Source organism: Budorcas taxicolor, chromosome 2 (genome assembly GCF_023091745.1).
Source record: "Budorcas taxicolor isolate Tak-1 chromosome 2, Takin1.1, whole genome shotgun sequence".
In the NCBI taxonomy this organism is placed as follows: domain Eukaryota; kingdom Metazoa; phylum Chordata; class Mammalia; order Artiodactyla; family Bovidae; genus Budorcas; species Budorcas taxicolor.
The window spans coordinates 76087538-76113374 of record NC_068911.1 but is presented as its reverse complement, the minus strand read 5'-3'; the positions used below and the strand labels follow the sequence as shown (position 1 = coordinate 76113374).

Here is a 25837-nt window from a genome sequence, read left to right as displayed (position 1 = left end):
TTATAGCATTAGGCTTTTTTTTTTCATTAATTGATACTGTAAATAATCCTGCTTGAAACAGCCTTAAATCTGTTTCTTATCCAAATTTGCTTGCCTCCTGCACCCACCTATCTGGTACTTGTGGGAGAGTTGCCTGCCAGAACACAATTCACCTCTATCACTCCTAATCAGTTTTCATTCCAATCCCAAAGAAAGGCAATGCCAAAGAATGCTCAAACTACCACACAATTGCATTCATCTCACACGCTAGCAAAGTAATGATCAAAATTCTCCAAGCCAGGCTTCAACAGTATGTGAATTATGAACTTCCACATATTCAAGCTGGATTTAGAAAAGGCAGAGGAACCAGAGATCAAATTACCAACACCTGCTGGATCACTGAAAAAGCAAGAGTTCCAGAAAAACATCTGCTTTTGCTTTATTGACTATGCCAAAGCCTTGCTTGTGTATCATAAAAAAACTGTGGAAAATTCTTAAAGAGATGTGAATACCAGACCACCTGACCTGCCTCCTGAGAAATCTGTATGCAGGTCAAGATGCAACAGTTAGAACTGGACATGGAACAACAGACTGGTTCCAAATCAGGAAAGGAGTATGTCAAGGCTTTATACTGTCATCCTGCTTATTTAACTTACGTGCAGAGTACATCATACTAAATGCTGGGCTGGATGAAGCACAAACTGGAATCAAGATTGCCTGGAGAAATAACAATAACCTCAGGTACACAGAACACACCACCCTTATGGCAGAAAGCGAAGAAGAACTAACGAAAGTGAAAGAGAGTGAAAAAGTTGGCTTAAAACTCAACATTCAGAAAACTAAGATCATGGCATCTGGTCCCATCACTTCCTGGCAAACAGGTGGGGAAACAATGGAAATAGTGACAGACTTTATTTTCTAGGGCTCCAAAATCGCTGCAGATGATGACTGCAGATATGACTTGCTCCTTGGAAGAAAAACTATGACCAACCTAGACAGCATATTAAAAAGCAGAGACATGACTTTACCAACAAAGGTTCATCTAGTCAAAGCTATGGTTTTTCCAGTAATGAGGCATGAATGTGAGAGTTGGATTTTAAAGAAAGCTGAGTATCAAAGAATTGATGCTTTTGAACTGTGGTGTTGGAGAAGACTCTTGAGAGTCCCTTGGACTGCAAGGAGATCCAACCAGTCCATCCTAAAGGAAATCAGTCCTGAATATTCATTGGAAGGACTGATGCTGAAGCTGAAACTCCAATACTTTGGCCACCTGATGTGAAGATTCATTGGAAAAGACCTTGGTGTTGGGAAAGATTGAAGGCGGGAGGAGAAGGGGACATCAGAGGATGAGATGGTTGGATGTCATCACCGATGTGATGGACATGAGTTTGAGTAGGCTCCAGGAGTTGGTGATGGACAGGGAGGCCTGGCATGCTGCAGTCCATGGGGTCGCAAAGAGTCAAACACAACTGAGCGACTGAACTGACTGACTCCTAGCGCTTCCTGCATCACTCTGTTTTGGGGGCTGTGGGAGGTCTGTAATTTATTAAAAGATGTATGAGAAAAACTGGTGCCAGCAAGTATGCTGGTTGCCTCAAAAGAGCTTCTGAGCAGCCAAAGTCTGCACCTAGGCATATGGGAGAGGCAGGTGTGTGTCTCTACCTGCTGTCAAATGGAAAGGGCGACTCCACTTCATAAGGCAGAGTGTGGGATGCCTCCAACTCTTTTTCCATCTTTCTTCTCCCTGGACTATGGCACCAGGTTAGCTTTCAGTCAGCCTGGACAGCTGAGGGGTTTCATCTTTGTTTTTATAGGAATTTTTAGCAAGCGGCTAGCAGTTACCATTTGAAAGTGCCAGTCACTCAGTCGGCTCTTTGCGACCCCATGGACTGTAGCCTGCCAGGTTCCTCCATCGTTGGGATTTCCCAGGCAAGAATACTGGAGTGGGTTGCAGTATCCTTCTCCAGGGAATCTTCCCATCCAGGGATGGAACCCCCATCTCTTGCCTCTCCTGCGTTGGCAGGCAGGTTCTTTACCACTAGCACTATGGGAGAGTTATTATACAGTTATACTTTATTGTCAATTTTAACTACCATTCCAAGTAAGCCTTGGAAGATGCATAGCAGTTAGCCAGGTAGAGATGGGTGAGAAAGGACTTCCTGAGAATCTTAACAGCATGAGTAAGGAGACCGAGGAGGAGAAATGCAGGTGACTACAGGCAGTTGTCTAGTGTATAGACTCAGAGGAGAGGAAAAGACACAAGGCTGGAGACAGGAAGGGTGGTCAGGTCGCACATACTACAAGCCCTGCAAAGGACCTTGGGCCCAAACACGAGGTGAATCATGCCTGCGCTCAGATGGATAACTCTGGTAGGATCAGAGGCAAGAGGAAGGACCAGCTGTAAGAAGAAAGGAATTCCTGAGAAGAGAGGTGATGAGACTTGAACCCAGGCTATTAGAACACTGAAAAGGAAAGATCAGCTGGACCACGAGAGGCGGATTTGGTTAGGAGCACTCTCTGCTGCTTTAACATTCCATCTCCTGTCTTAGTGTGCTACCAGACCCATGCTGCCTTAACCCTCGGGTCAGGGTCTTAGGAGAGATGCATGCACACGTGTCCTAAAAGCTTTACAGTTATTTCTGCTGGTGATGAGGGTGGTCACAACTCTGATGGCTGATGGGTTCCAAACAGCACAGAAAGTACAAATACACATTAGTATCAGTGTCAAACATCCACACGTGTGCTTCTTTTGCAAAAAAAAAGAAAAAAAAAAGGAGTAGCTTCAAAGTAGGCTGTTGGGAAGGGCTCGCTCCCCACTGCTGTGTACTGCTTCAGTCTTAAACAGACCTCGTGGGTAGAGCTGCACACATGAAAGTGGTCTCATTAAAAGTCTCCAGTCATTCATTATGCTTATGAAAGCCACTCTACAGTGATATTCAGAATAGAAATCTCAGCTTTCCCCAGCAATGACTCTAAAATACAATTAATGCCACTTCCCGAGGAGTCTATAGCTATGCGCTTGAGGTATTGTGTTAATTGCTGCTGCTTCATACCAGGAATCAGAATGGGAGCAAAGCAAACATGGATCCTATTAAGTTCCAGAAGACTTAAAACTGAAGTTTCTTTTTCCCCCACCCTCCTCTTACACAATGATTCTAAAAGCAGGGGACTCCATCTGGGGAACTGCAGTGACATCCAGTGGCTGTGAAGTAAAACACACCAGTTACAAAACGGTTTGTTTTATAATTAGAGAAGCGGGAGTATTTGTTGATTTCCTAATATTTGAAATCCAACGTCAATAAAGCTGTGCGTACATCTAGAAACTCATAATAACACAAGCCCAAATCAGGCAAATCAGGGATCTGTAACAAAAGCAGGATGTTGGGCTGCCCTCCATGATTTACTCTGCCTGGGAAAATTCTCGGCAGTATATATTAATAGTTATGGACAGAGGTAATGAAATAATGATAGTGCAGTCAAAGCTCCAAATGTCATATCACCATTCAAGACATGTATAAATTCAAGAACAAGTCATTTCCAAAACGATCCCCTTGCTCAGCCAAAATAAATAACTGGCTCTGCAATAAAGTGGACCAGGCTGGATCAGTTAGATTCCAGTAATTTCAGTACTACCTGGCTGAAGGGTTATATGAAAATGTTCTTGAGGTTTCAAAATTTCAATCTGTATTTATAGCATGTATGACAGACGGAGATGGAGAGTGAGAGAGAGAAACCAATTACAGATTCCCCAAAAAATCTGCCTGATCTAATGGGGTGAAGAAAAAACAAACTTGCTTCCATAGAAAACATATACGCTTGAGAATCTGACAGGTATATAGATTTGTGCAAGGTTTAACTCTAGGTCAGGTATTTTATCACCGATTCTTTGTATTCTTATATGTAAAATGGAGATGAAATTAATGTACCTTGCAGGGTTGCTATGAAGCTAAATACTGAGTGTCTGTCAAGATGAAAGTGAAGCCTCTAAGTAGGGGCCCTGCACACACAAGATGCACGTTGACAGTAGCTATCACACATATACATTCATATTAAAATAAAAAGAAGTTTTCTTTGCCACACCAACCATCACTCTGAAAACAGACTTTGGATTCAACACATGCATGTGTACTCCATCGCTTCAGTCATCTCCAGCTTTTTGTGATCCTCTGGACTGTTGCCCGCTAGGCTCCTCTGTCCGTAGGATTTCCCAGGCAACAATACTGAAGTAGGTTGCCATGCCCTCCTCAGGGGATCTTCCCAACCCAGGGACTGAACCCACATCCCCTGTATCTCCAGCATTGCGGGCAGATTATTTACTGCTGACCCACCAGAGAAATCCTTTGGATTCGATAACCCTACCATATTTTTAATGTCACGTGCTCCTCCTCCTGACCTGAGTAATCTGCGGTGTGCTTAAATGGATCAGAAACAACAACAGTAGCACATCTATTAACAACATAACATGTCTCTAAAACTTTCCTAAGCTTATCTGGGACATTAAAGTCAACTGGAGTGCAGAAAACTCCCAGCTGTCATGATCTCATAAGTCAAAATGTTTTTGCCTACAAGGTTTCAGGATCTCACAAACACTAAGCCTCATATGTATGCAGACCATGACGTGAAGATGGTATAATGTGACATGCATCACTAGCAGAAATGAGAGATGGGCAAGGACCAAGCCAGGAAACCACAGATAATTTGATGTAAACGCAAAATGAATTTGCTTAGCCTCCAAATGGTTAAAACTTGCATTTGGGTCTTCTCAGTAGTAGACTTTAAGTCAGATCCTACCACTTTCTGATGCAAAAACTTCCAGTTACTTTTTGCCTTACTCACTGTAAAAGTTCAGTCCCCTCCATGGCCTGAGGGCCCCACAGAAGCTCCAAGCAGTCCCTTTCCACCACCTTCCCGACTCCCTAAGTGCCTGCCTCTCGGCTGCTTCCGGAACACAAGCAGGTTGTCAAGTCCAGGCCTTCCCTGTTTATGTTCCCTTCTTCCTGAACAATCTTCTCCCATTTAAGTGAAAGAGCTGCCCCTATCTGCTTCAACCTCCACCCAGACATCACACTGTCAGGGACACCTTCCCTGATTTCCCTGCCAGCCCTAGATTCCCTACCCATTCTCTGCCTTCATTTTCCCCCCAGTGCTAATCAGTACTTAAGAGATTATACATTTTAATCACGTGTCTCTTGTCTTTCTCTTCCCATCAGAATGCAAGTTCATCGGGGCATTGCTTTTGGTCTATTGTGTTCCTACTGTACCCCCAGGATCCATATACAAAACAGGCTTGTGCAAATCAGTCAATCGACATTTGTTAAGCTATTGGAAGAAAGCAGTCAGGAAAGGCAGAGAGTGCAGAGGGAGTTCCTAGTTTTTGTGGAATCTGCGAAGTGAAAAAAAAAAAAGAAAACACTTAGGATTTTTTTTTAATGTACACATATATATAGAAAGGTAGTTTACACATGTGAACACACAGGCGAGAGATAATGTCAAAATAAAGAAACTAAAGAAACATTTCAGTGTTGTTAAATTGTGGATAGCATTGCTTACTTCTTGACATCTTTATTTCTAAGTTATTGGCAGTGAGCCTAATTATTTTTGTACTAAAAATATTTTTAAAAAATAATAGACTATCCCTTCACCTTTAGAATTCTATACATTGAAAACCCAGTATTTCTATCAGAGAGAGGTCAACAGTGTCCCCTGAACAATATGCAGAGCTCACTAGCTGGTCAGCAAAGTTTCGGCAAATGGTTTATCCTTTGATTCTTTAAGTCAACAGGACGCAAAGATTTACAGTTCAATATATAAGTGCCTCACTCTATTCACAAAGGACATTGTCATCTGCACAGCATATTTAAGGGGGAAACACTCCATCCTACTTGTTTTCATTTTAACATGCAAATAGTAAAAATGTTGCTTAATACCACTCTTAGGCTGAAAAGATATTACAAGAGTATTTATAAGCTACATACTCACAAATACAATTCAAAAACACAGTGGTTTTACTCTTCATGCTGAGAAAGACCACAGCACCATAAAAGTTGTTTTTGTCACACTGTTAGATAAAGAGGTGGAAGAAATAAAAAGGAAAAAACTGTTCCTCAGGAGTTTATTCGGATAGTCATTAACTATTATCATCTAACATCTCAGTGTATCCTTACAGAAATAAAGCAGTAGATTTTTTTTAAAGGAAGGGAAGGTGGTAAATCTAATACACATTAGTAATTCAATAGCATTAATGTCTGCAATTTTTCTACTGTATAAAGATATTATCTAAGTAAAAGCAAAGAGGATAAAAAAAAGAACACAATAAAGCTTTGGAACTCAATTTCTTTCTCATAAGCTTCAGCCTAATGCTTGGTTAATGAAACCATGAAACAATATTCTCACATCTTTGATTTTATTTCAGCAGTTTCCAGAAAATACAGTAATGGAGAAATATATTTCTATTCAGTGCCTAAAAGTTTAAATTTAGTATGTAGCTCAAATTAATTCTCAATGTTCCATTTTAAGCTTCTACATTAAAAGACTTGCACAAATCTTTTTATTCCTCATATAACCTGCAGTGGTCTCCATGAACACTGCCGCTTGATTTACAGAGTAGATTTTATTACCGAACTTCAAGCTCTTTGTTAGGGATAAATCAGAGTGACTGTAACTGCAAAAGATGTTTAATGATTTTTAAAGTCTGTCAAAGAGAAAAAGTTAAGAGTATAAAACACTTTTATTAGATATTATGTTAATTAAGAGCTACTTTGCTAAAAGCCATAAGTAAACAAAATAGTTTGGAATTATGGCATGTGCCTTTCTAGAGTCACCACCACATTCTAAGAGGTTAATGATCATAAATAGAAGCTAAATTAGTTACAAATGGCAAGGAAGAAAATATACATTGGGTTTTTTCTGGCCTATGAAAGTGAGACAGCAAGTCACATGGACCAGTATAGCATACCTGCAAGATTCGAGTTTTCCTGGCAGGTATAGGCTCAGTTGTGGAGATCAGCTGACATGTTGTGGCCCATTAACTCTCAAACAGAGGGTGGAAGGGTGGGCTGGGGTTCAGAATCCCTGTGGGGACTATCCAAACTTCTTTTCTGCAGGTTTCCCTCTGTCCTCTCCCAAGGTCTTGACACATCTTAGGACAGCAATCTTCAAACAGGAAGTACTACGGACACTTTCTGAATTATTTAGGGAATGCAAGGGACTTTAAATGAACCCATCACTTTCCAGAATTTTCTGAAGATGGATCCTCCTAGGAACATAACTTTTCTGCCAACATCATCTCCATTGTACTTCATAAGACAAAGGCAAACTTCTCATCCAAACTGAACCTAGCTTTGGTACACTGCTCTCGGGCATAAACATGTTTCCTTTGTTCTATGTATCAAACAAAGGAAAATGTTTATCATACTAGTAGCTAGCTATGCAAGAAAGTGAATAACTCTCATAGCTAGGTATAAAATTCTCAGTTCCTTAAACAAATTGAAGGAACAAACTGTGCTGTCACTGACCGATTATTTAAAATAATTTTGATAATTTACTACTAAGTTGTTTGATATATAATGCAAAGGAGTTGGTGGTAGGCTAAATAATAGATACCCACATCTTAATCCCTGGAACCTTCGAATGTTACCTTAAACGATAAAAAACAAAACAAAAGTTTGCACATATAATTGATTTAAGGATCTTGAAGTAGAGAGATTACCCTGGGTTATGCTGCATAAACCCTAAATGCTCCTGTTCTTATGAGACAGTGACAGTGGGAGAGTGCACATGGAAAGAGAGAACACGGTGTGACTGTGGAGACAGAGAGCAGAGCAATGCAGCCGTAAGCCAGGCCATGCCAGCAGCCACAAGAAGCTAGACGAGACAAGAGGTGAAGCCTCTTCGTGAACCTCCAGAAGAAGTTCATCCCTGAAGATACCTCGAATCCAACCCACTGATTCTGATTTCAGACTTCTGGCCTCCAGAATGGTAAGGGAATAAACTTCGGTTGTTTTAAGCCCCCAAGTGTATGCTAATTTGTCACAGTAGCCAAGGGAAACTAATATAAATCTCTAAGAATCAAATGGCACTGTCCTAACAAACTCCTTCCTTTCTCGTCTACCTATTGTGGGAATATCTGTAAAAATGAGGAAAGGGAGACAAAATTGTTGTTGAATTCTGTCCCATTCTAGCAGGAAAATGGAAATAGTTAATGAGTTTTTAAAAGGTTTGAGAGGAAAAGCCTCTACAAGTTCACAATACAGAGATGCATTTCCAACTGAAAATAAGACTATTTTTTATGTTTATGACTTTCAAATGTGAAGGAATTATTTATTTCTTTAAGAAAAATTTAGGGTATATACTCGCATAAAGTGAAACACCACTGTGGGTATTTCCCATGGCTGTGCTATAATTAATGCAAAATGTAGCCCACATTACAGCATATTTTACTAACCTCTCAAAAATTTTCTTTGTGCTGCTGCTGCTACTGCTAAGTCGCTTCAGTCATGTCCAACTCTGTGTGACCCCATAGACAGCAGCCCACCAGGCTCCCCCATCCCTGGGATTCTCCAGGCAAGAACACTAAAAATTATTATGCAATGTATCTTTCCATCAACTTAGACTCTATGGTTTAGCTCCCAAATTTCCATAGATCATTATGGAAACAATGAGAGGTGGTAAATTTGTAATACTTCTATCTTAATTTCTATTCTTATTTTTTATTCTTATTCTTATTATTTCTATTCTAGTGCTACTTCATTTTTCTCTCAATCATCAGCAACAAAAATCAAAAACAAAGAAAAGGATGATTCATAACTGTCCTCTGTCTTTCCATAAGTGAAGCAAACCTTCGCCATATGATCAAAATTATAAAGGACAGAAAAGCAATGATATGACCATGATTTTGTGTCCTTACCTAGACCTACATGGGGCAGGTGCTCAAAAAGGGTCCAGCTGTGGTCATCAATGTAATGATTCTTCAGGATCAACAGCTGGCAAACATCTCGGGCAGTTATGTCACTGGGTACCTCTAAAGCTCTGCTGGTTTCATCTTCACTGTATACTTTAATCACCTGTGTATGTAGAAAAAAAAAAGAGCTAGAATAGTCTGTTTAAAATATCATTCTAATAAGTGATTGAACTTATTGGTTGAGTTAATTACAAATTCCTCATACAGTCTATTTTACATCTAATTTTCTTATATATGGAGCAAATGGTGCCCATCCAAGACTTGTTTATAACATGTCAAAGTCACTCTGTCCGACCACTTCCAATGTGTTAAGTGTGTAAACTTCAGGCCATTCAATGACCGTTCAATGTCCTTTTCCACTACTCTGATCTACTAAAATGTTATTCACCTCTTATCAACATTTAAAATTGTCCATTCCATATTTTAATCTGTAAATAATTCAAGTAACACAGGTGATTTATTCTCAGATATACACAAGTTGTAATAGCAGCAAAGATTTCTCTATTTCAGCTTATAGGAACTTTGGCGAAGACTGGCTAGAGGCTCACAAAATCCTTTTTTTCTTTTCTTCCTTGCAAGTAGTTGTGTCCACAGAATTGAGATTTGGTCAATAGGATGTAAGTACATGCAATGTGACACTTCCAGGCCTAGTCCCTACAGCTGTCCCACATACTGTCCCCCATTCTCTTACACCACCTGCTCACTGAATGGAGATGATGACAAAGTCCTAAAGAGGAGAGCAGAGCTATGGGACAGAAGGAGGCTTTGTCTCTGAATGACCACATAAAAGGTGCTCAACTAGTAATGCCTGCAAGGAACTTTGACAAGAGCAAGAAATTAACTTTTACTGCTAACTTATTGTGATTTTGTATTTATCTATTACAGCAGCTTATGTCACCCCCAAAACATACAGAATCAGAGAAAGTTTCATGTACAGCACTCCCTTCAACATTTACCAAGTTGTGCTATGTGCTAGAATTTCCACTATTAACTATGGTATGTCATATATAAATTAAATTATTGATGATGAACTAAATATCTATGAAAATAGTATAGTAAGATCAACACACACAAATGTCTGGAAGTTATAAGAAAACTCAATATAAGAAATATTCTTGTTATAAAAATGTTGACATTTAAACATTTTTAGCAATTTAAATAAATGAAAATTAAAATGATATATCAATTCTCTCCTATTGATTATTTTTCTAATTACATAAAATGACTGGAATGAAATAGTTACTCTCTTACAATGACAGTGTTATAAATTGGTAAAACTATTTTTTACATCTATTGGAAAGTCTCAAAGCATGAGAGAGGCTATTTCTTCAACTTACTAATTCCACTTAGGCAAACTATCTCAGTAAATCTGTCCTAAATGTGGGGAAAATAGCTGTAGATATGTCCTTCAATGCATTATGTGTGTTCTATCAACCTAAATATTCCACAATAAAAGAGGTAAACAATAGTACTTTCACAAAATGGAATATTATAAGGTACTTAAAAATGTTATTCAAGAAAATGACATAAGAACTTTAAAAAAAATTCCTAAAATAAAATAAGGACACTAAAGTATAAGTTATGCACAGTCTTATTGGCTGGATTGGCTACCAGGCACTGACTCCTCATTGAACTGCATTCCGATTGGCTTTTAGAGAACCACTGCCTAGGGAGGCAGTGCCATCAGTCTCCGTGATGCTGGCAGCTCTACCTTCAGCTCAGAGACAGACTAGTGGAGCTGCTGAAACTTGCTCGTCACAGTTGACTGTTAAACATTCAGGAACTTGGCCAGCCAGGCATCTTGAAATCAGCCATGGTGAGAGAATGTATACTCAAGAATATGGCAAATGCCACAAATAGGTCTTTTTTAAAGAAAAAAAATTTTAGAGCCAGTTTACCACTGCATGATTGCCTCAGCTCCACAGAGAATATATTATCTAGATGGATCAATCAACGCCCAGTTTCCCTGGCAACAATGACTATTTCAGAGATGGGGACATGACCTAATCAGAGCTGATCAGGGCCCATCTGGACATCATAAAATGGGTATTCTTTTCCACTGGGCAGGGGTAGGTGTGGCTGCTACGGTTCACAAAGAGAAAGACTGTGGAAAAAATAGGGTCCCACATGGAATAAATCACACCAAGAGATGAAAAGAGTCCTGAGAATAACTCTGCGCCCTTGGATCAAGGAACTTTTGAAGTTTCGTGTTTTAATCATATGTGTGCTATGAGGATGTATACTTCTAGTGGTAATATCCATCTACTTATCCCCCTTGTTCTAGCCACAGACCTTCTCTAACTCCTCCATACTGCTAGAGGAATAAACTTTCTAATAGCCGATCATATCAGGTCATTCAGGGGCTTTTCACTGTCCTAACCCAAGCAGCTCATTGTGCAAAGTCCCCATGCAAAGTGCACATCCTCTGCTAAGTGTTTTAATATAAGGCTCGCTTCCTAGGTGGTTCACTGGTAAAGAATACACCTGTCAATGCAGAAGACATAGGAAACGTGGGCTCAGTTCCTTGGTCAGGAAGATCTCCTGGAGAAGGAAATGGCAACCCACTCCAAAAATCCCATGGACAGAGGAGCCTAGCGGGCTACAGTCCATGGGGTCACAAAGAGTTGGACACAGCTGAGTGACTGGGCATGCCCATGTACGTCAGCGAAAGAGTTGGCTATTGCCCTCAGAGAGCTGAAGCACAGTGGGGAAAGCAGTATCCAAAACAAAACAATAACCAGAAAGTAGGACAGAAAAATGCAGTATGTTACTCAGTCATCAAATGGGAATTAAGAGAAACCCAAAAGACATCCCTGGGAAAGTGATATTCAGGCGAAGACCTGAAGAAGGAGTGGGCAGTAACTAGGCAAAAAGAGAGTAAGAGCATTTCAGGATAAGAGAAGTGAAGTCATACAAAGCCCCTGGGACAAGAAGAAACTTGGCAGGTCCTAATGATTAAGAGAATCAGGGGTGGCAGGAGTAGCAAACGGAGAGGACGGTCCTAAGGAAACAAGTCGTAAACACGATGGTCATAAAAGGGCTGTAAGACCCTAAGTTCAGAACTGACTTAAGAATCACTGAGCTTACAGGTGGTAAACAAACTTGTGGATATGGATAAATCAGACAAGGGAGAAAAGGAAGAAGCATGAGGGAAAAATAGAATCTAGGTCTGAACCCTGAGAAATTCCAGTATTTAATAGTGGGGTAGGTAGGCTGCAGTCCATGGGGTCGCTAGGAGTCGGACAGGACTGAGTGGCTTCACTTTCACTTTTCACTTTCACACATTGGAGAAGGAAATGGCAACCCACTCCAGTGTTCTTGCCTGGAGAATCCCAGGGACGGGGGAGCCTGGTGGGCTGCCGTCTATGGGGTTGCACAGAGTCGGACACGACTGAAGCGACTTAGCAGCAGCAGGGTCAGAAAAGTCTGAAAGATTAAGTGAAATAGAGAACCAGGGAAGTGGGGCCCCAGGGAATAAAGCCCAAACTCTAGCACACACACAGCCTGCATGTGTGTGCCTGGTTGTTCAGCCGCGTCTGACTCTGCAACCCCATAGACTGCAGCCCACGAGGCTCCTCTGTCCATGAATTCTCCAGGAAAGAATATTAGAGTGGGTTGCCATTTCCTTCTCCAGGGGATCTTCCCGACCCAGGGATCAAACCTGCATCTCTTGCACTGGCAGGCAGATTCTTTACCACTGAGCCACCTGGGAAACCCCTCACAGCATGCGTACCCCCAGCAAGTCAGCCTATGGAACAGGTCACTCTGACCTTAGACAAATATGATATATATTTGCTACTTCTTCTATTTGTTCATGAGGTATCCTCTACTTGAAATCTTTGCTCCAACCACCAACAACATGCTATATTTGGCAAATTCCTACTTATCATTTGGCTACAATTTCCATAGCACTTCCTCCAGAAAGTCTTCCTTGACTGCCCATGGCTTTGTAATGTGCCCCTTTCAGTGCTCTTATTTTATAATTTTCTATTTGAATATCTTTCTCTTCAACTGTACTAGTAAGCTCCTTTAAGGAAAATCTCTATTTACTTGCCATTTGACATGATATCCCAGGGACTGAGCCCAAGTAAATGTATGGCTTAATAAAGATCTTTGGAACAAATGAACTTTGTACCCGTGCAAAATGTTTTGCACATAATACTCAATGCATATTTGTAAATTTTAATTTAGAAAAATTTTTCTGTTGCAAAAGTATAAATTGATCAAATTTTAATGCTCAGGAAATTAAAATTTTTCTATTTTTCTTATAAATAATCCTAGGTAAGAACTGACAATATTGCCATCAGCTGACAGTTCTGAGTTTTGAAGTTCCTGAGGCAGCTATAAGGTCATTTTATATCAGAAAAACTAAGAAATAAAAATCTGGAGACACTGCCAAAATCAGATGCGAGTGTCTGAGCCTTCAATTCTATTCCGTTACTTTAGGGTTAAAATGTGTGGCTCACTAAGATCCCAAGATCTATTTGGAATCTCAGTGTTTCCTGTGATTGCAACTGGGTAGGCTGGTGTTCTTATGTCTGCGTCTTCAGTGCCTTCACACAAATCTCAGTGTCACACAATTGCTGAGGTGCTAAGAGATGCTGTCCACTGTGATGCTGTGGCCAAGCACTGGTGGGAGCATTTGCCAAAAGCAACGTGAAGATGACCAGTCCTGAGAGGAGAAGATCTGCCTTGGGGCTGCTCCTTCATGAGAAACAATGATAAGCCGCCATTTCAGTACCCTCAGAGGCCACTGCCCACTCCATGCCAGGAAATGAGGGCTTGGGAGTGAGCTGGTGGCCACTGGACAGGTTCCCTGGACTTCCTGACTACTTCCATGCTGTCTTACAGTAAACTCCCATCACGTAGGATAACAGAAGCATGCCTCTTACTTTTCATGCTCTATTGTTTATATCAGAGGAACTACGAAATGAATATCTGGAGATATTCTGAAATCTAAGCCAAATTCAAGAAGAGAACAAGAACAGAGCAAGAGGTAAATGTTGGGGAAAAGGAAAACGACATCTAACCAACCAGGAAATGCCATTAATCTCTTCAGTTGATGTTGCTACAAATTTTTTAAAAAATAAAGTTGCTAAGAATTGAGACACATAAATTTAGAAGGACAAGGCTAATTTAAATTTCTGGAATAAGTGCATGTACTCATTTTTTAAATAAATAACACTTGCTAAGAGAAAAACTCAATATTTTTGCTTGAACTTCATTTCAAATCCTTCTTAAAAAAAATAGTTCCATTTAATGCTGACATTTGTTCAAAATACACATTTATCCACGAATGATAAAATTACATTTTTGGGTGATATTCCACAGTCCCTGTCATCTCTCAGATCTATTCAGTACGTATGAAAATCTCCTTATACTACTAATGGAGAGGCTTTGTTAAAATGTCTCATTTTTGTTTCTACTTATTTCTCCTTGAAATATATGAAAAGGGGAAAGAGAATCTAACCCTTAACTCTTTAGTAGGTTGAATATGCCCCTTGTCAATATTATTACTACACTAAACTTTCCTATTTAAGAAAAATATCAAGTTATAAGTGAAACTACATGACTACTACAGATTTAAACTAAGGTACAAACTTTTGTGATCATACAAAAACCAAATAGCAGGGTTGCTCTTAAGAATCATCAGAGCAAAACAGTGCTATCCTATTTAAATCCTCCACATACTGAAAGATAAAAACAGAGAGATATGGAGATCATATAATCATGCTATTTAATAAAGGGATATTGTACATTTCCAATTGAGTGAGTGAGTGAAAGTCACTCAATCGTGTCCAACTCTTTACGACCCCGTAGACTATACAGTCCATGGAATTCTCCACGCCAGAATACTGGAGTGGCTAGCCATTCCCTTCTCCAGGGGATCTTCCCAACCCAGGGATCGAACCCAGGACTCCCGCATTGCAGGCAGATTCTTTACCAGCTGAGCTATCAGGGAAGCCCATGCAGTGGCCCAAATCCTCAACTTTCTATATAAAGTAAAAAAAAAAAAGGGGGGGGGGGTAAAAAGAAGTCATATCAATTGATCCACGAGATCATTTGCAATTGTATATTAGCAAGAAGAAATCCTCCTGGAACCCTAAAGAAGAACAGGAACTGTCTTTGTCTCATCAATGAGCAGACACTTGATTAGCAAGAAGACAAGCATTGATAAGATCTGTCTACAACATCCCACCAAGATGAACAGAGACAGCTCCGGAGGACAGCCAACAATGTACACACAGGCTGTGTTGAGGAAGCTCTCAAGTGTCACTGTAATCTTGAAAGAGCAGCCTTGGCCTTTAGAGTGGTTTACAGTTTAAACTGCTCTGGGAGCATGTGGCATCCAGCAATGAAAACGTAATATAAAGACCCAGTAGCCCCTGCAAGAGGACATGCTGGCATGTGGATGGAGCAGATCTCTGTTTTGGCTGACATCCTTATCACGGCAGTTTATATACTTTACACCCCAACTCCCCTAGACTGGCCCTTCATAAAAAAAAAAAAAAAAAAAAATTAGTGGAGGCAAGAGATTAAAAAATTAACATAACTCATTTTGACAGCAGTAGACACAACAATGTTCAAATATACAAAGACAGCAAGAAATGGTTAACTTCAGAAAAGAAATCTGAAAGCCTAGGGACTAAAAGAGATGAACGACTTAAAACATAAGACAAAGGCTATTGCCGAAAAGTAGGGACTGTAGTTGAAAGTCAATCTGATATATACTGCTTTGCCCTCAAAGCACACAGAGTAGTCATCTGTTATTTTCCCAGGAAATTCTGATTCTTAGAGCAGATTATGTGCGAAGCCTCAGGAAAGCCCTGGGCAGAGGCTAAGCAGTCAGCCTTTCTCCTCCTTCCCGAAGACTCAAGAAAGTGATGGAACAGGATGGCTAGTTCCTTTCCCAACTGGATTCATCCTAGAATATGGGGAAAAAACTCAGGATTGTCATCTGGTCATTTGGCAATACCACAGAGCAGAAAGGGGCACTGGACCCATCGGTAAGTAACTAGCTACTTGATAACCTTCCCCCATTTATTGCTTTTTTCTTCAGAGAAAAGAGGAAAAGATGATAATCACTCAGCAGGTAAAAAAAAGCACAGACTAAGAATAACTCAATGAGCAAGAATCTACAGGATGAAGCAAGAAACCTTTTTTTTAAAAAAAAGAAAGAATGAGCAAAAGAGAAGGAAGAAGACCACTGGATATGGCCATTTTCTGTGTCAAAGTTTCTATTTTGGGAAAAAATTAAATTTGATTTTTAGATTAAGTACCCTTAAATTGGAGAAGGAAATGGAAACCCATTCCAGTACTCTTGCCTGGAAAATCCCACAGATGGAGGAGCCTGGTAGGCTACAGTCCATGGGGTCGCAAAGAGTAGGACATGACTGAGCGACTTCACTTCACCCTTAAATACCACATGTAATATTTAATTAAATATAAGTTAAACACTATCATTTAAATACCAAGATCTTACTAGAATGAAAATTACCTAACTTTTCAAAAGAAAGATAAATGCACTTATTGTACCTATTAATTATATGTTTATTTATAATTAATAGAAAATAAGGAACAAGGTAAAGTCCATAGAAATTTGATTTCAACTAGGTCCCAAAGTAAAGCTTATTTCTACTGCTCTTTAAAATTTTATCGTCCAAGTAAAGCCAGATTATAAAGATATCTTTTAATGCTTCAGATATTTTTCTCCATTATTTTTAACAGATAGGCAATGTACCTAAAACAGTGAAATATTTTTATATAGAGGTCAGAGTAGCCCTGGATTTTTACATTCTTCTAAATAAGGAACGCAACGTCCTAAGATAAGAAGAGACAGATATTTTGAATTAAGCAACTCAGTGTTTTCCCTTGAAGGAAATGGCAAATAATATATTCATTCTTGCTTTTTCCAAACCTCTAGCAAAACATTATATTTAAAAACAAAGACTGTTCCAAAAGATCCTAACAGTTCAAGAAAAGCTGTTGCTTCCTTATTGCTACCCTTCATATTTTGCTAGCTGTCAAATATTTATTAAGAACAAAACAGTACATAGTTTGGAGAAATCAAATAGTAGGGACTTAAATTCTTGTCATTAGACGAGACATTCAACAACATATTCTATTTGAGCACGAGCATTACATGTTCAATTAGCTATCAGATATTAACTCAAAACAGAGACTGTCACCAATATCAGAATTACAAGAAGTGACTGACATAAATGGGTCCATTTCGTACTCCGGTGGCCCCTTTCAATTTTATTCCCTATGATCCTTCCCTTATTCTCTACCTCTGATCATATGTTTCTCAGTTTCTTTAATCAGCCATGCCCCTTCCTGACACGGGGCCTTTGCACCTTTTACTACCACTGTCTAAAACACTGTCCCTCCACCTTCTGCTTCTCCTCCCTTGGATAAACCATCCGTTCTGCAGGGAAGTTTTCAGTGCTCCTCCCAGCCCTTTGTTTCATGTATGCATACGTGCAACTATGTGATTACTATCCATCAGCTTCCACTACTCAGCATGCTGCATGACACCAGGGATGACGTCAATATGTGATTCCCACAATGTTCCTCCAGCAGCCAGCACAGCGCCTAGCACAGGGTAAACACGCCTTTAGCGATGACTGATACCATCATGAACAGCTCTGTAGGAGACAATACTAGGGATTCCAAAACAGTAGCTTGGAAACCTCACAGGGTTTGAAAACTTCTAGGGAAGGAAGGGCCCACATCAGACCAAAGAGAAAACACAGGCAAAGTTTTCAAGAAATCGGCAGACTCAACAAAGGTGGATGAGATGACATCTCTAGGACTTTGTGAGAATTTGAAAAAAAATAAAGACCATATGGGTGGAACAAATATCATGAGCAAAAATTCTTGGACTGAAGAGGCAAAAACTATGCATGAGACAGGAGACAGAAGACTCAGGTGGGACGACAGAGACCGAGTTCCCAGGCCTATGGAAGAAGTATCCTGGCCCAGCACTGCTGGACACTGGTTTCCATCAGTGCGAACTAGCGAGGAGGGCACCCCAAGAGTGGATCCCTTTTAATATACACAGATGACAAACTACCTTTTTTTCAATGGCTGGAAATAGATACATTAAGTTTTAAAAAGACAGTTTTACTAGAATAAGATTATCAAGTGGTAAGAGAATGATAAATAACCACATGGCGATCTAATCATTTGGGAACAAGTTCAGTTACAAGCAACAGAAAAATCTATCTGGCTTATTAACCAAATTAAAGTTTTGATTTTTTTTTTCTTTTTCTCACATTTGAAAACAGAGGTGGACAGCTCAGGGTCTGATGAGGCCGTTCCATCAAGTAACTATGGATCCAGGCTCTTTAAATGTCAGCTCACAATCCCTCAAGGTCACAAGGTGGATCACCCCCACACCACCTCTGTAGAAATCCTCAACTTGGTTACATCTGGAGGTTATCACATTTTAGCAGGAACATTAGAGTGCGTGCCGGGATAAAGAGATAAACTAACTCAGAGTCAAAGAATCTGTGTGGCTGGGGATCCATACAGATCTTCTGGGCGTTTCGTATGAATTCAGAAAGCCAGGATGAAGTTTTTGCTGTATGAATTCATTTCCCGTCTAGCATCAGGGCCTGAGGCCCAGTGTGGCCTCACTACTGGAAATGTCCCAAGCCTGGCATGGCAGGGGAGTTAGCACTGCCCCACCTGACAATCTGGATCGGTGACACTGGAGAATCATGCCATGTCTAGGCTTCCAACCAAGAGAAGAAAGCGTGTCTGCAGGCAAAGAGGGGCCCAGAAACTCTCCTTCAAGCCCCTTTGCTCTTCTCTGTTCTTGATCCTTTCTGCTCTCCTTCTCAGGCCAAGAGCCAGGCAGATTGCTCATTCCTCAGACTTTCTTTCTCCCTCAAGGATGGCAAAAAAGACCCTAACTCAAGCGGGTGTCCAATTTTATAAAGCAAGATATCAGAAGCCCTTTCAGTGTGCTCTGTTATGTGGTAGGAAAAAGGGCAAAAGAAACAGCTCCAATTTCATTATAAAAGAAAGTAAACATTAAAATTAAGTCTAAAAATATCCCAAACCGTGGACACACACATATACATATGAATATATTCATGTTATTTTAGGACCTAAATCCAACACAAATAATAAAGAGGGTCAAAGCACAAATCCCACTCTAATGTTCCCAATAACTTCATCAAAGGAGTGTTCTCTGAAGCCTCAGTGTTTTTAAAACTCATGTAATTCCTGTGACGATGCCAGTGCTGACTAATTCATCTTTGAAGTGAAAAAAAAAAAACCTTCACAAGTGCTAATGCTTATTCATATTTAAAGCAGAAAACCACTGGTCATGCTTATGTTGGACACAATGTTATTCCAGTATCTCATTTCAGTTTTTCAGCAGTCGTTTGTTCCCAGAATAACCATAAGACATGCCTAAGCAAAAAAGTTAATAACTGTTTCTCACAGTGAGGAAGAAGGACAAGTAGGGGAGGGGCAAGGGGAGAAGAGTTTAGAAAAGGGGAGAAAACATGAGGAGAGGAAAGAGAATATTTATGAGAGCCCAGGACCCATCAGACTTTTTGCTGTAAATTTTTGAGCCACCTGGCATCAACCAAAGCACTTTTAGAACCTTCCTGTTTCAGTGATTTTCAAAAGCACATCTTCTCACATTTAACTTCTCTGAACCTTAGGTGTAACTTATCATCAATGGTTATGGCATAGTTTAATTGGAAGCATATAAGATAATGATACTTTTTGTGATGTAGGGTGCCAGAGAATCAATGAAATATGTGATATCCAGTCTTCTGATACACCTGCGGGTATTATTTCATGAACTTTTAACAGCATGCATATCACTTTCTAGACCTAACATTCCCATATTGTGATAGCACTAGGGAAAACTGATTTATATCCATTTTTTATAATTTTACCTTTTTCTCACTTTTCTAAATATTTCTTTTCTATCAGTGCAAAGCATGTGTATCAGTATAAAACATGTATAGTTCCTTAAAATGGAGTAGGAAATGGCGACCCACTCCAGTGTTCTTGCCTGGAGAATCCCACAGACAGAGGAACCTGGGATGGCTATAGTCCATGTGGCTGCAAAGAGTCGAACACAGCTGAGTGACTAAGTACAAGTACATTCCTATAAAAAAAAATGGCAGCAATACTGTTAGAATTATAAAATACTTAAGGCTGCCAGGACTCTTAGAAACACCCACTGAAATCATCTCATTTTACAAGTGAAGAAGCTGAGACTGAAGAGAGCCTGACTTGCCAGGGGATCCATCTGCTCACTGGCAGAACCTACCAGGGAACCTATCTCTGGATTCCTACCTGGTCTTTCCAATCTACTTACCCAACTTTGCGGTGCTGTTTTGACAAGACATCTTGGATAAACACATTAGATAATTGAAAACCCAAATATGCAACCATATGCAAATTTGGCTCAAAGCACCCAGCTTTCTGAATGTCAAAAAAGTTATTCTTTGTGTTTCACATTTTTCAGCACAACTTGCCAGGAAAGAAAAAAAAAAAAAGGCATATTCAGAAACAGCCAGCAGAGGGAGTCTTTATTTCTTGGTGCAAATAAAGAAAACAGGATGCTTTGAAAGTTGTTTTAATTTTGTTAGCCCTTTAATATTTAATATTGCTTTATTATTATTGGGCTTCTCTGGTGCTCAGTTGATAAAGAGTCTGCCTGCAATGTGGGAGATCTGGGTTCAATCTCTGGCTTGGGAAGATCCCCTGGAGAAGGAAAAGGCTACCCATTCCAGTATTCTAATCTGGAGAATTCCATGGACTGTATAGTCCATGGGGTCACAAAGAGCTGGACACGACTGAGTAACTTTTACTTTTTTCACTTTTACTATTATTAACCCTATAGAGGTCCTTCTTAAAATAGTTGTAAGCTTCTAACAAATTTAAATCAATTTTTAAACATTCTGAACTATTTGAATTTTTAAGATAAATCATGTCTAAATCTTTAATAAGAAGTGTTACAGATGGGGTGGAGGGTGGTGTGTATATATTTATATATATATATATACATGTCACTTCTGGTGGTATATAATATAAAGTCCCCTTTCCTGGAACTCAAGCTGATCATGGCAAAATTTTTGAATGATCATGGCAAAATTTTTCTTCAAATCCTGATAAAACTACCCCAACTAATTTGACTTCTGAAACTATAAAATAAAACTCCTGGTATCTTCACAGACACAACTGAATGTGTATATCCAAATGTGAAGTCCAATTAGTAAGCTATAAACAACACAGGACAATGCTGTTTTGCCAAAATGGTTTTTTAATCCCTCTTTTGAAACTGTCTTAAGAGCAAGCATTTTTAATATCCTATGGGAGTAGAAAATCTTTATCCTTTCAGAGAGCTTAATAACTGAAATAACCAAAAGTCTTACTTCTTGTTTTCTGCCAAAAAGAGATTCTTATTTTTTTAGATTTGGCTTAGGGTGCTGAGGCATGGCCAGGAGAGTCAGCCCTAAGACCGGCCCCGAGCAAGAGTCTTAGACTGTTAATCAGCCCAGCTATTTTTAATCTGCTTTCATTGCCAAAAGTGGACCAGACATTGTAGTTTGCAAACTAATATGAGGTATGGCCCTCATTCATGCAGAGGTTCAGACCAGGTGCTTGAGGCCATTAGTGGACTCCAAAAATCTGGTCTGTGATCAGATCCTAGACCACCAGCTTATCAACTATGAGTCTTAGATTCCTCATCCTGTAAAATGGGCAAAGTGACAGCAAACTCATAGCAGTCTGTTCATAATAGTGACTACTATTATACATTTTTGAAAGCAAAATAAGTCCCAAGAGATTTCTACTGAGGTCCAATGAACTCTCTCATATGGTTTGATCACTATATCTTTAAGGCAAGATTGAGTGCACATCAAGGAAAAAATAGCTAAGAGGGCAAAAGACAGAGTGATTAGAGAAAAAAAAGGTGAGATTTGTCCAATGAGTAGACTACAGGTGGGCTTCCTGGCAGCTCTGCTGGTAAAGAATCCACCTGTGAGGCAGGAGACCCCAGTTCGATTCCTGGGTTGGGAAGATCCTGGGAGAAGGAATACGCTACCCACTCCAGTATTCCTGGACTTCCTTGGTAGCTCAGATGGCAAATAATCCATCTGACAGACAGCAAAGAATCTGCTTGCAATGCGGGAGACCTGGGTTCAAGCACTGGGTTGGGAAAATTCTGGGAGGAGAGCATGGCAACCCACTCCACTATTCTTGCCTGGAGATCCCCATGGACAGAAGAACCTGGCAGGCTACAGTCCATGGGGTTGCAAAGAGCTGGACATGACTGAGCGACTAAGCACAGTTCAGCACAGACTTCAGGTGAGAGGCAAGGGCTTGGCAGCTGCAGGGTGGAGCCCGCTCTGCAGCCTGCATGAGCCAATCAATTCTGACCGGCAGTGCCTGTGCAGGCAGGGCTCACCTGGGCTCAGTCCTGCCTCATCATTCATTAGCACTGTGCTTTGGGTAACTTCTCCAAGCCTCACTTTTCTCATCCCAGGCTGGGTTTGCCCACCACTCCTTTAGGGTTCTTAAGAGGATTAAAGAGACCATGTAATTAGTGCTGAACACAGTATAGCTGCTTTTATTTCTATTGGTGTATGTGGATGGCAGGGAGTGCTCAAAACTGCCCAGGGCAACAAGCTGGGGGGTGGGGTTGGGGTGAAACAGAGCTCATGAAAAAGCAGGGTGGACCAGCTAAAATGGGCCCTGAGTGCATGGCTTCTCATCACAAGGTATGGAACACAGGGAAAAGGAAAGGAGTGCTACAGAAAGACAAATACAAAGAACGAAATGCCAATGACAGGTCAGTATCAAAAAAGCCCAATTTACTTTTTTTTTAATGCGTTTATTCAATGAATAGGAATTATATCTCAGCTTTGTACATTCCTGTGCTGGGCAATTGAGTCTAGTGATGATCAAAACTGATACAGCCCCTATCAGCATATAGCTCACAGTCCAGTAATGTCCCCTCTGTCTACTGAGGCAATGTCTTAACACTAGGTACAACTGTACCTCTTTCAAATGTTATATATAACCCAGAAGTCCCTGATGGATAATCCCTCGGAGAGTGAAAGGGGAAGTTATCTAAATACCTATCTTATTATATTTAAAACTATATTCCCAGATTTTTAAGAAAATATTCATCAGCATATAATAGTTGGATTAATTTTTTAAATTTAAATTAGAGTCTTCATTTCAGAAAGTGAGCAGAGGGAACAAGAATTTGAGAGACATATTGTCTTTTGTTCCCTGGCTGCACGGTATCAAGGACAACTACTTTTTGGTTGATTCATTTGTTACAAGAAAATTTTTGGATACCTATTTAACAGGATAGAGCCCCCCCCCCACCACCACCATTTTTAATAGACAGATTTTAAACTGTTTATGAAACTAGTAAAACATGCCAGATGAGGGGGGGGAAAAAAGAAATTCACATTTGTTGAGCTTCTACTACATGTCAAGTACTTCTAAATATTTATCCTATTTAATCCTCACAACTGCTCTGTGAGGAAGCACCATCATTCCCAAGACAGAGAAACTGACTGTTAGAAAGGTTTAAAAAGAAGACACCTCAAGTCACAGCACTGATCAGTGACAGAGCTGAGTTCAAACTCAGGGTTTCCTGACTCTGAAATAGAATCTCCACTCTATCACACGTCCTAAAAGCGCACTTTTAGGGAAAAGAAACATTCTGTAAAAAAACACAAAATCCATTCATCTATGTGGTACCCTTCCTGGGTGAATATGCAACTCTGTTACCCTGTATAAAGATTAAAAAGACAGAAGAAAGATTAAGGTTTACTGGGAATGAGAACTCCAGGCAAATAAGCAAAAAACAGTACTCACTACCACTTCAAGACCCCCTTTCAAGCAAGACAGCCACCTAAAGTCAAGATACCATCTGTGATCTCAGGTAGCCTCCCCTTCGCAGGAAATCTGCTCTCTCCCTACTTACTAGACTTTTACTGTCTCCAATGAAGCAATAAAATATATTTGTTCAAAAAGCATAACAATATCTTATAGCTGGCATGACAATAATCAAAATCTAAGGGATAAACATTTTCTGCATGCCTTATATGTAGGAGGCACTTGACAGCTAGTTGCCCACAAAGAACCATCCTCTGTATCTCCTGATTCTGATGAGAAGGGCAGCGTGTGGAGTTCAAGGCCTACATTTCCAGGCTTCCCTTGGATCCAGACCACATGACACGATCCTGGCCAGTAAGTGGTGAGCAGAGGCTCCTGGTTATTCCCTGGTGGCCCATTAATAACTGACAGAAGTAGCCTGTATGCCCTTGGTTCCTCCCATTTTGTATGCTAGGAATGTGAGCCGGATGACTAGCGATTTGCAATTGTCTTTCCATAAAAGGAAAAGGCACCCACACTAAGGATGGTACAATAGAAAGCAAGGTGCTTGGTTGCCTGAGGACACTGCAGGAAGGCTAAGTTAGCTTTGGACCAATTCTTCTTGTAAAGAGAAAAAAAATAAATCTCTCCCCTGTTTAATACACTCTCATTTGAGTTTTCCGGTTACATGAAATTAAATTCAGCCTGCAACTGACAAAGCACTTTATATAAAGTCTTTTCCTTAAAAGCGTAAAATCTAGTTATAAAACAAACTACACCAAATTTTGAAAACCAAATAGAGCAAGATATATAAAAAATATATGAAGTCCACAAAGAAAACTAAAAGTCAAATATGAAAAGTCAGAAAGTTCAAGATACCTAAGGATAAGATAATAAGACTTCAATATCATAAAAGGTAGTAATGACACTGATGTCACCGAGTAGGCATTACTGAATTGAGGAATGAGTAATAAAGGTATAGCTAGTGACACCTGAGCCAAGACAGCATCAAGACAGATGTGATGAGGATGAGTCTTAGAAGGCTTCAGGATGGGATTACAGCCTGAGCTGGGACACAGCCAAGAGCCTTTGGGAAAACAAACAGTATCGTGGAGTTGTCTGTAGGCCATGGAGCACATGTCAGGGTGCAGAAGTACAGAGGGACAAACAGCACACCCTGCTTGGAGCACAAGGAGGAAAACCACACGCAGGAGAGGAAGTTTCATTCGAAGCTGGGGAGACGCCTGTGGATCCAGGTCCTGAAGCACAGTGAGTGCTACATATGCCTGGACTGACTTCATACGTATTTACAAGTTTCTGGGCAAAATAGTGACATGAAGGTCTATATTCCTTTGTTCTTTACAAAATTGTTTTTAGAAATTCAGAGCAATAAAAAAAAAAAAGAAATTCAGAGCAATAATTCTAATTGTATGAGGAGAGAAATGAATACAACAAACTATTCTCTTGTATAATCGGGGAACTGGATCATTTAGTAAATGGCCTTGCTCCATATTATACTCATGAATTTTGGATTTTCAAAATGATTTGAATCTTATGAAAAATATATTCTAAAAAGTATCTCTTATTTCTCTGAGATTTTGGAAGACATGTTAGAATTTTGTGTGCCTTTGAAAGTCTCATGTAATTGTAGTATGAATTAAGAATGTAGAAATGCTTGGAAACGTAGTTTGCAAAATAATTTTCATCCGATAGAGGTAGAACCCTTTCTACCCACAGAATCAAAATATGGACATCTGGCCTTCTGACCTTGAAGTCTTTCTATAAAAAGAATGTGAATTTTATATTGCACTTAGTGTAAGCCTTATAATGCTTCAGTCTTTTGTTAACTCTCTGGGACCTTAAAATAGTTTATTGATGTAATGAACCCAATTAGAGCACTGGGTACAACTGCCTTTCCATCTCTCTCTCTCTCATTCTCTCCATTCTCCTCTCCCCTGACTATGTCTTTCATACACACACACACACACGTGCACACACACACACACACACACTCATTTTATTGCTCAC

General features: G+C 40.0%; 1 protein-coding gene across 1 annotated transcript in view; it reads right to left on the bottom strand.

Moving 5' to 3' along the window:
• Positions 1-25837, bottom strand: part of GRB14 (growth factor receptor bound protein 14) — a 124500-nt gene that overhangs the window by 38562 nt on the left and 60101 nt on the right. Inside the window, exon 3 of the mRNA XM_052664145.1 lies at positions 8885-9041. Within this exon, the coding sequence (XP_052520105.1) occupies positions 8885-9041 (157 nt within the window). The remainder of the gene's footprint in view (positions 1-8884; positions 9042-25837) is intronic.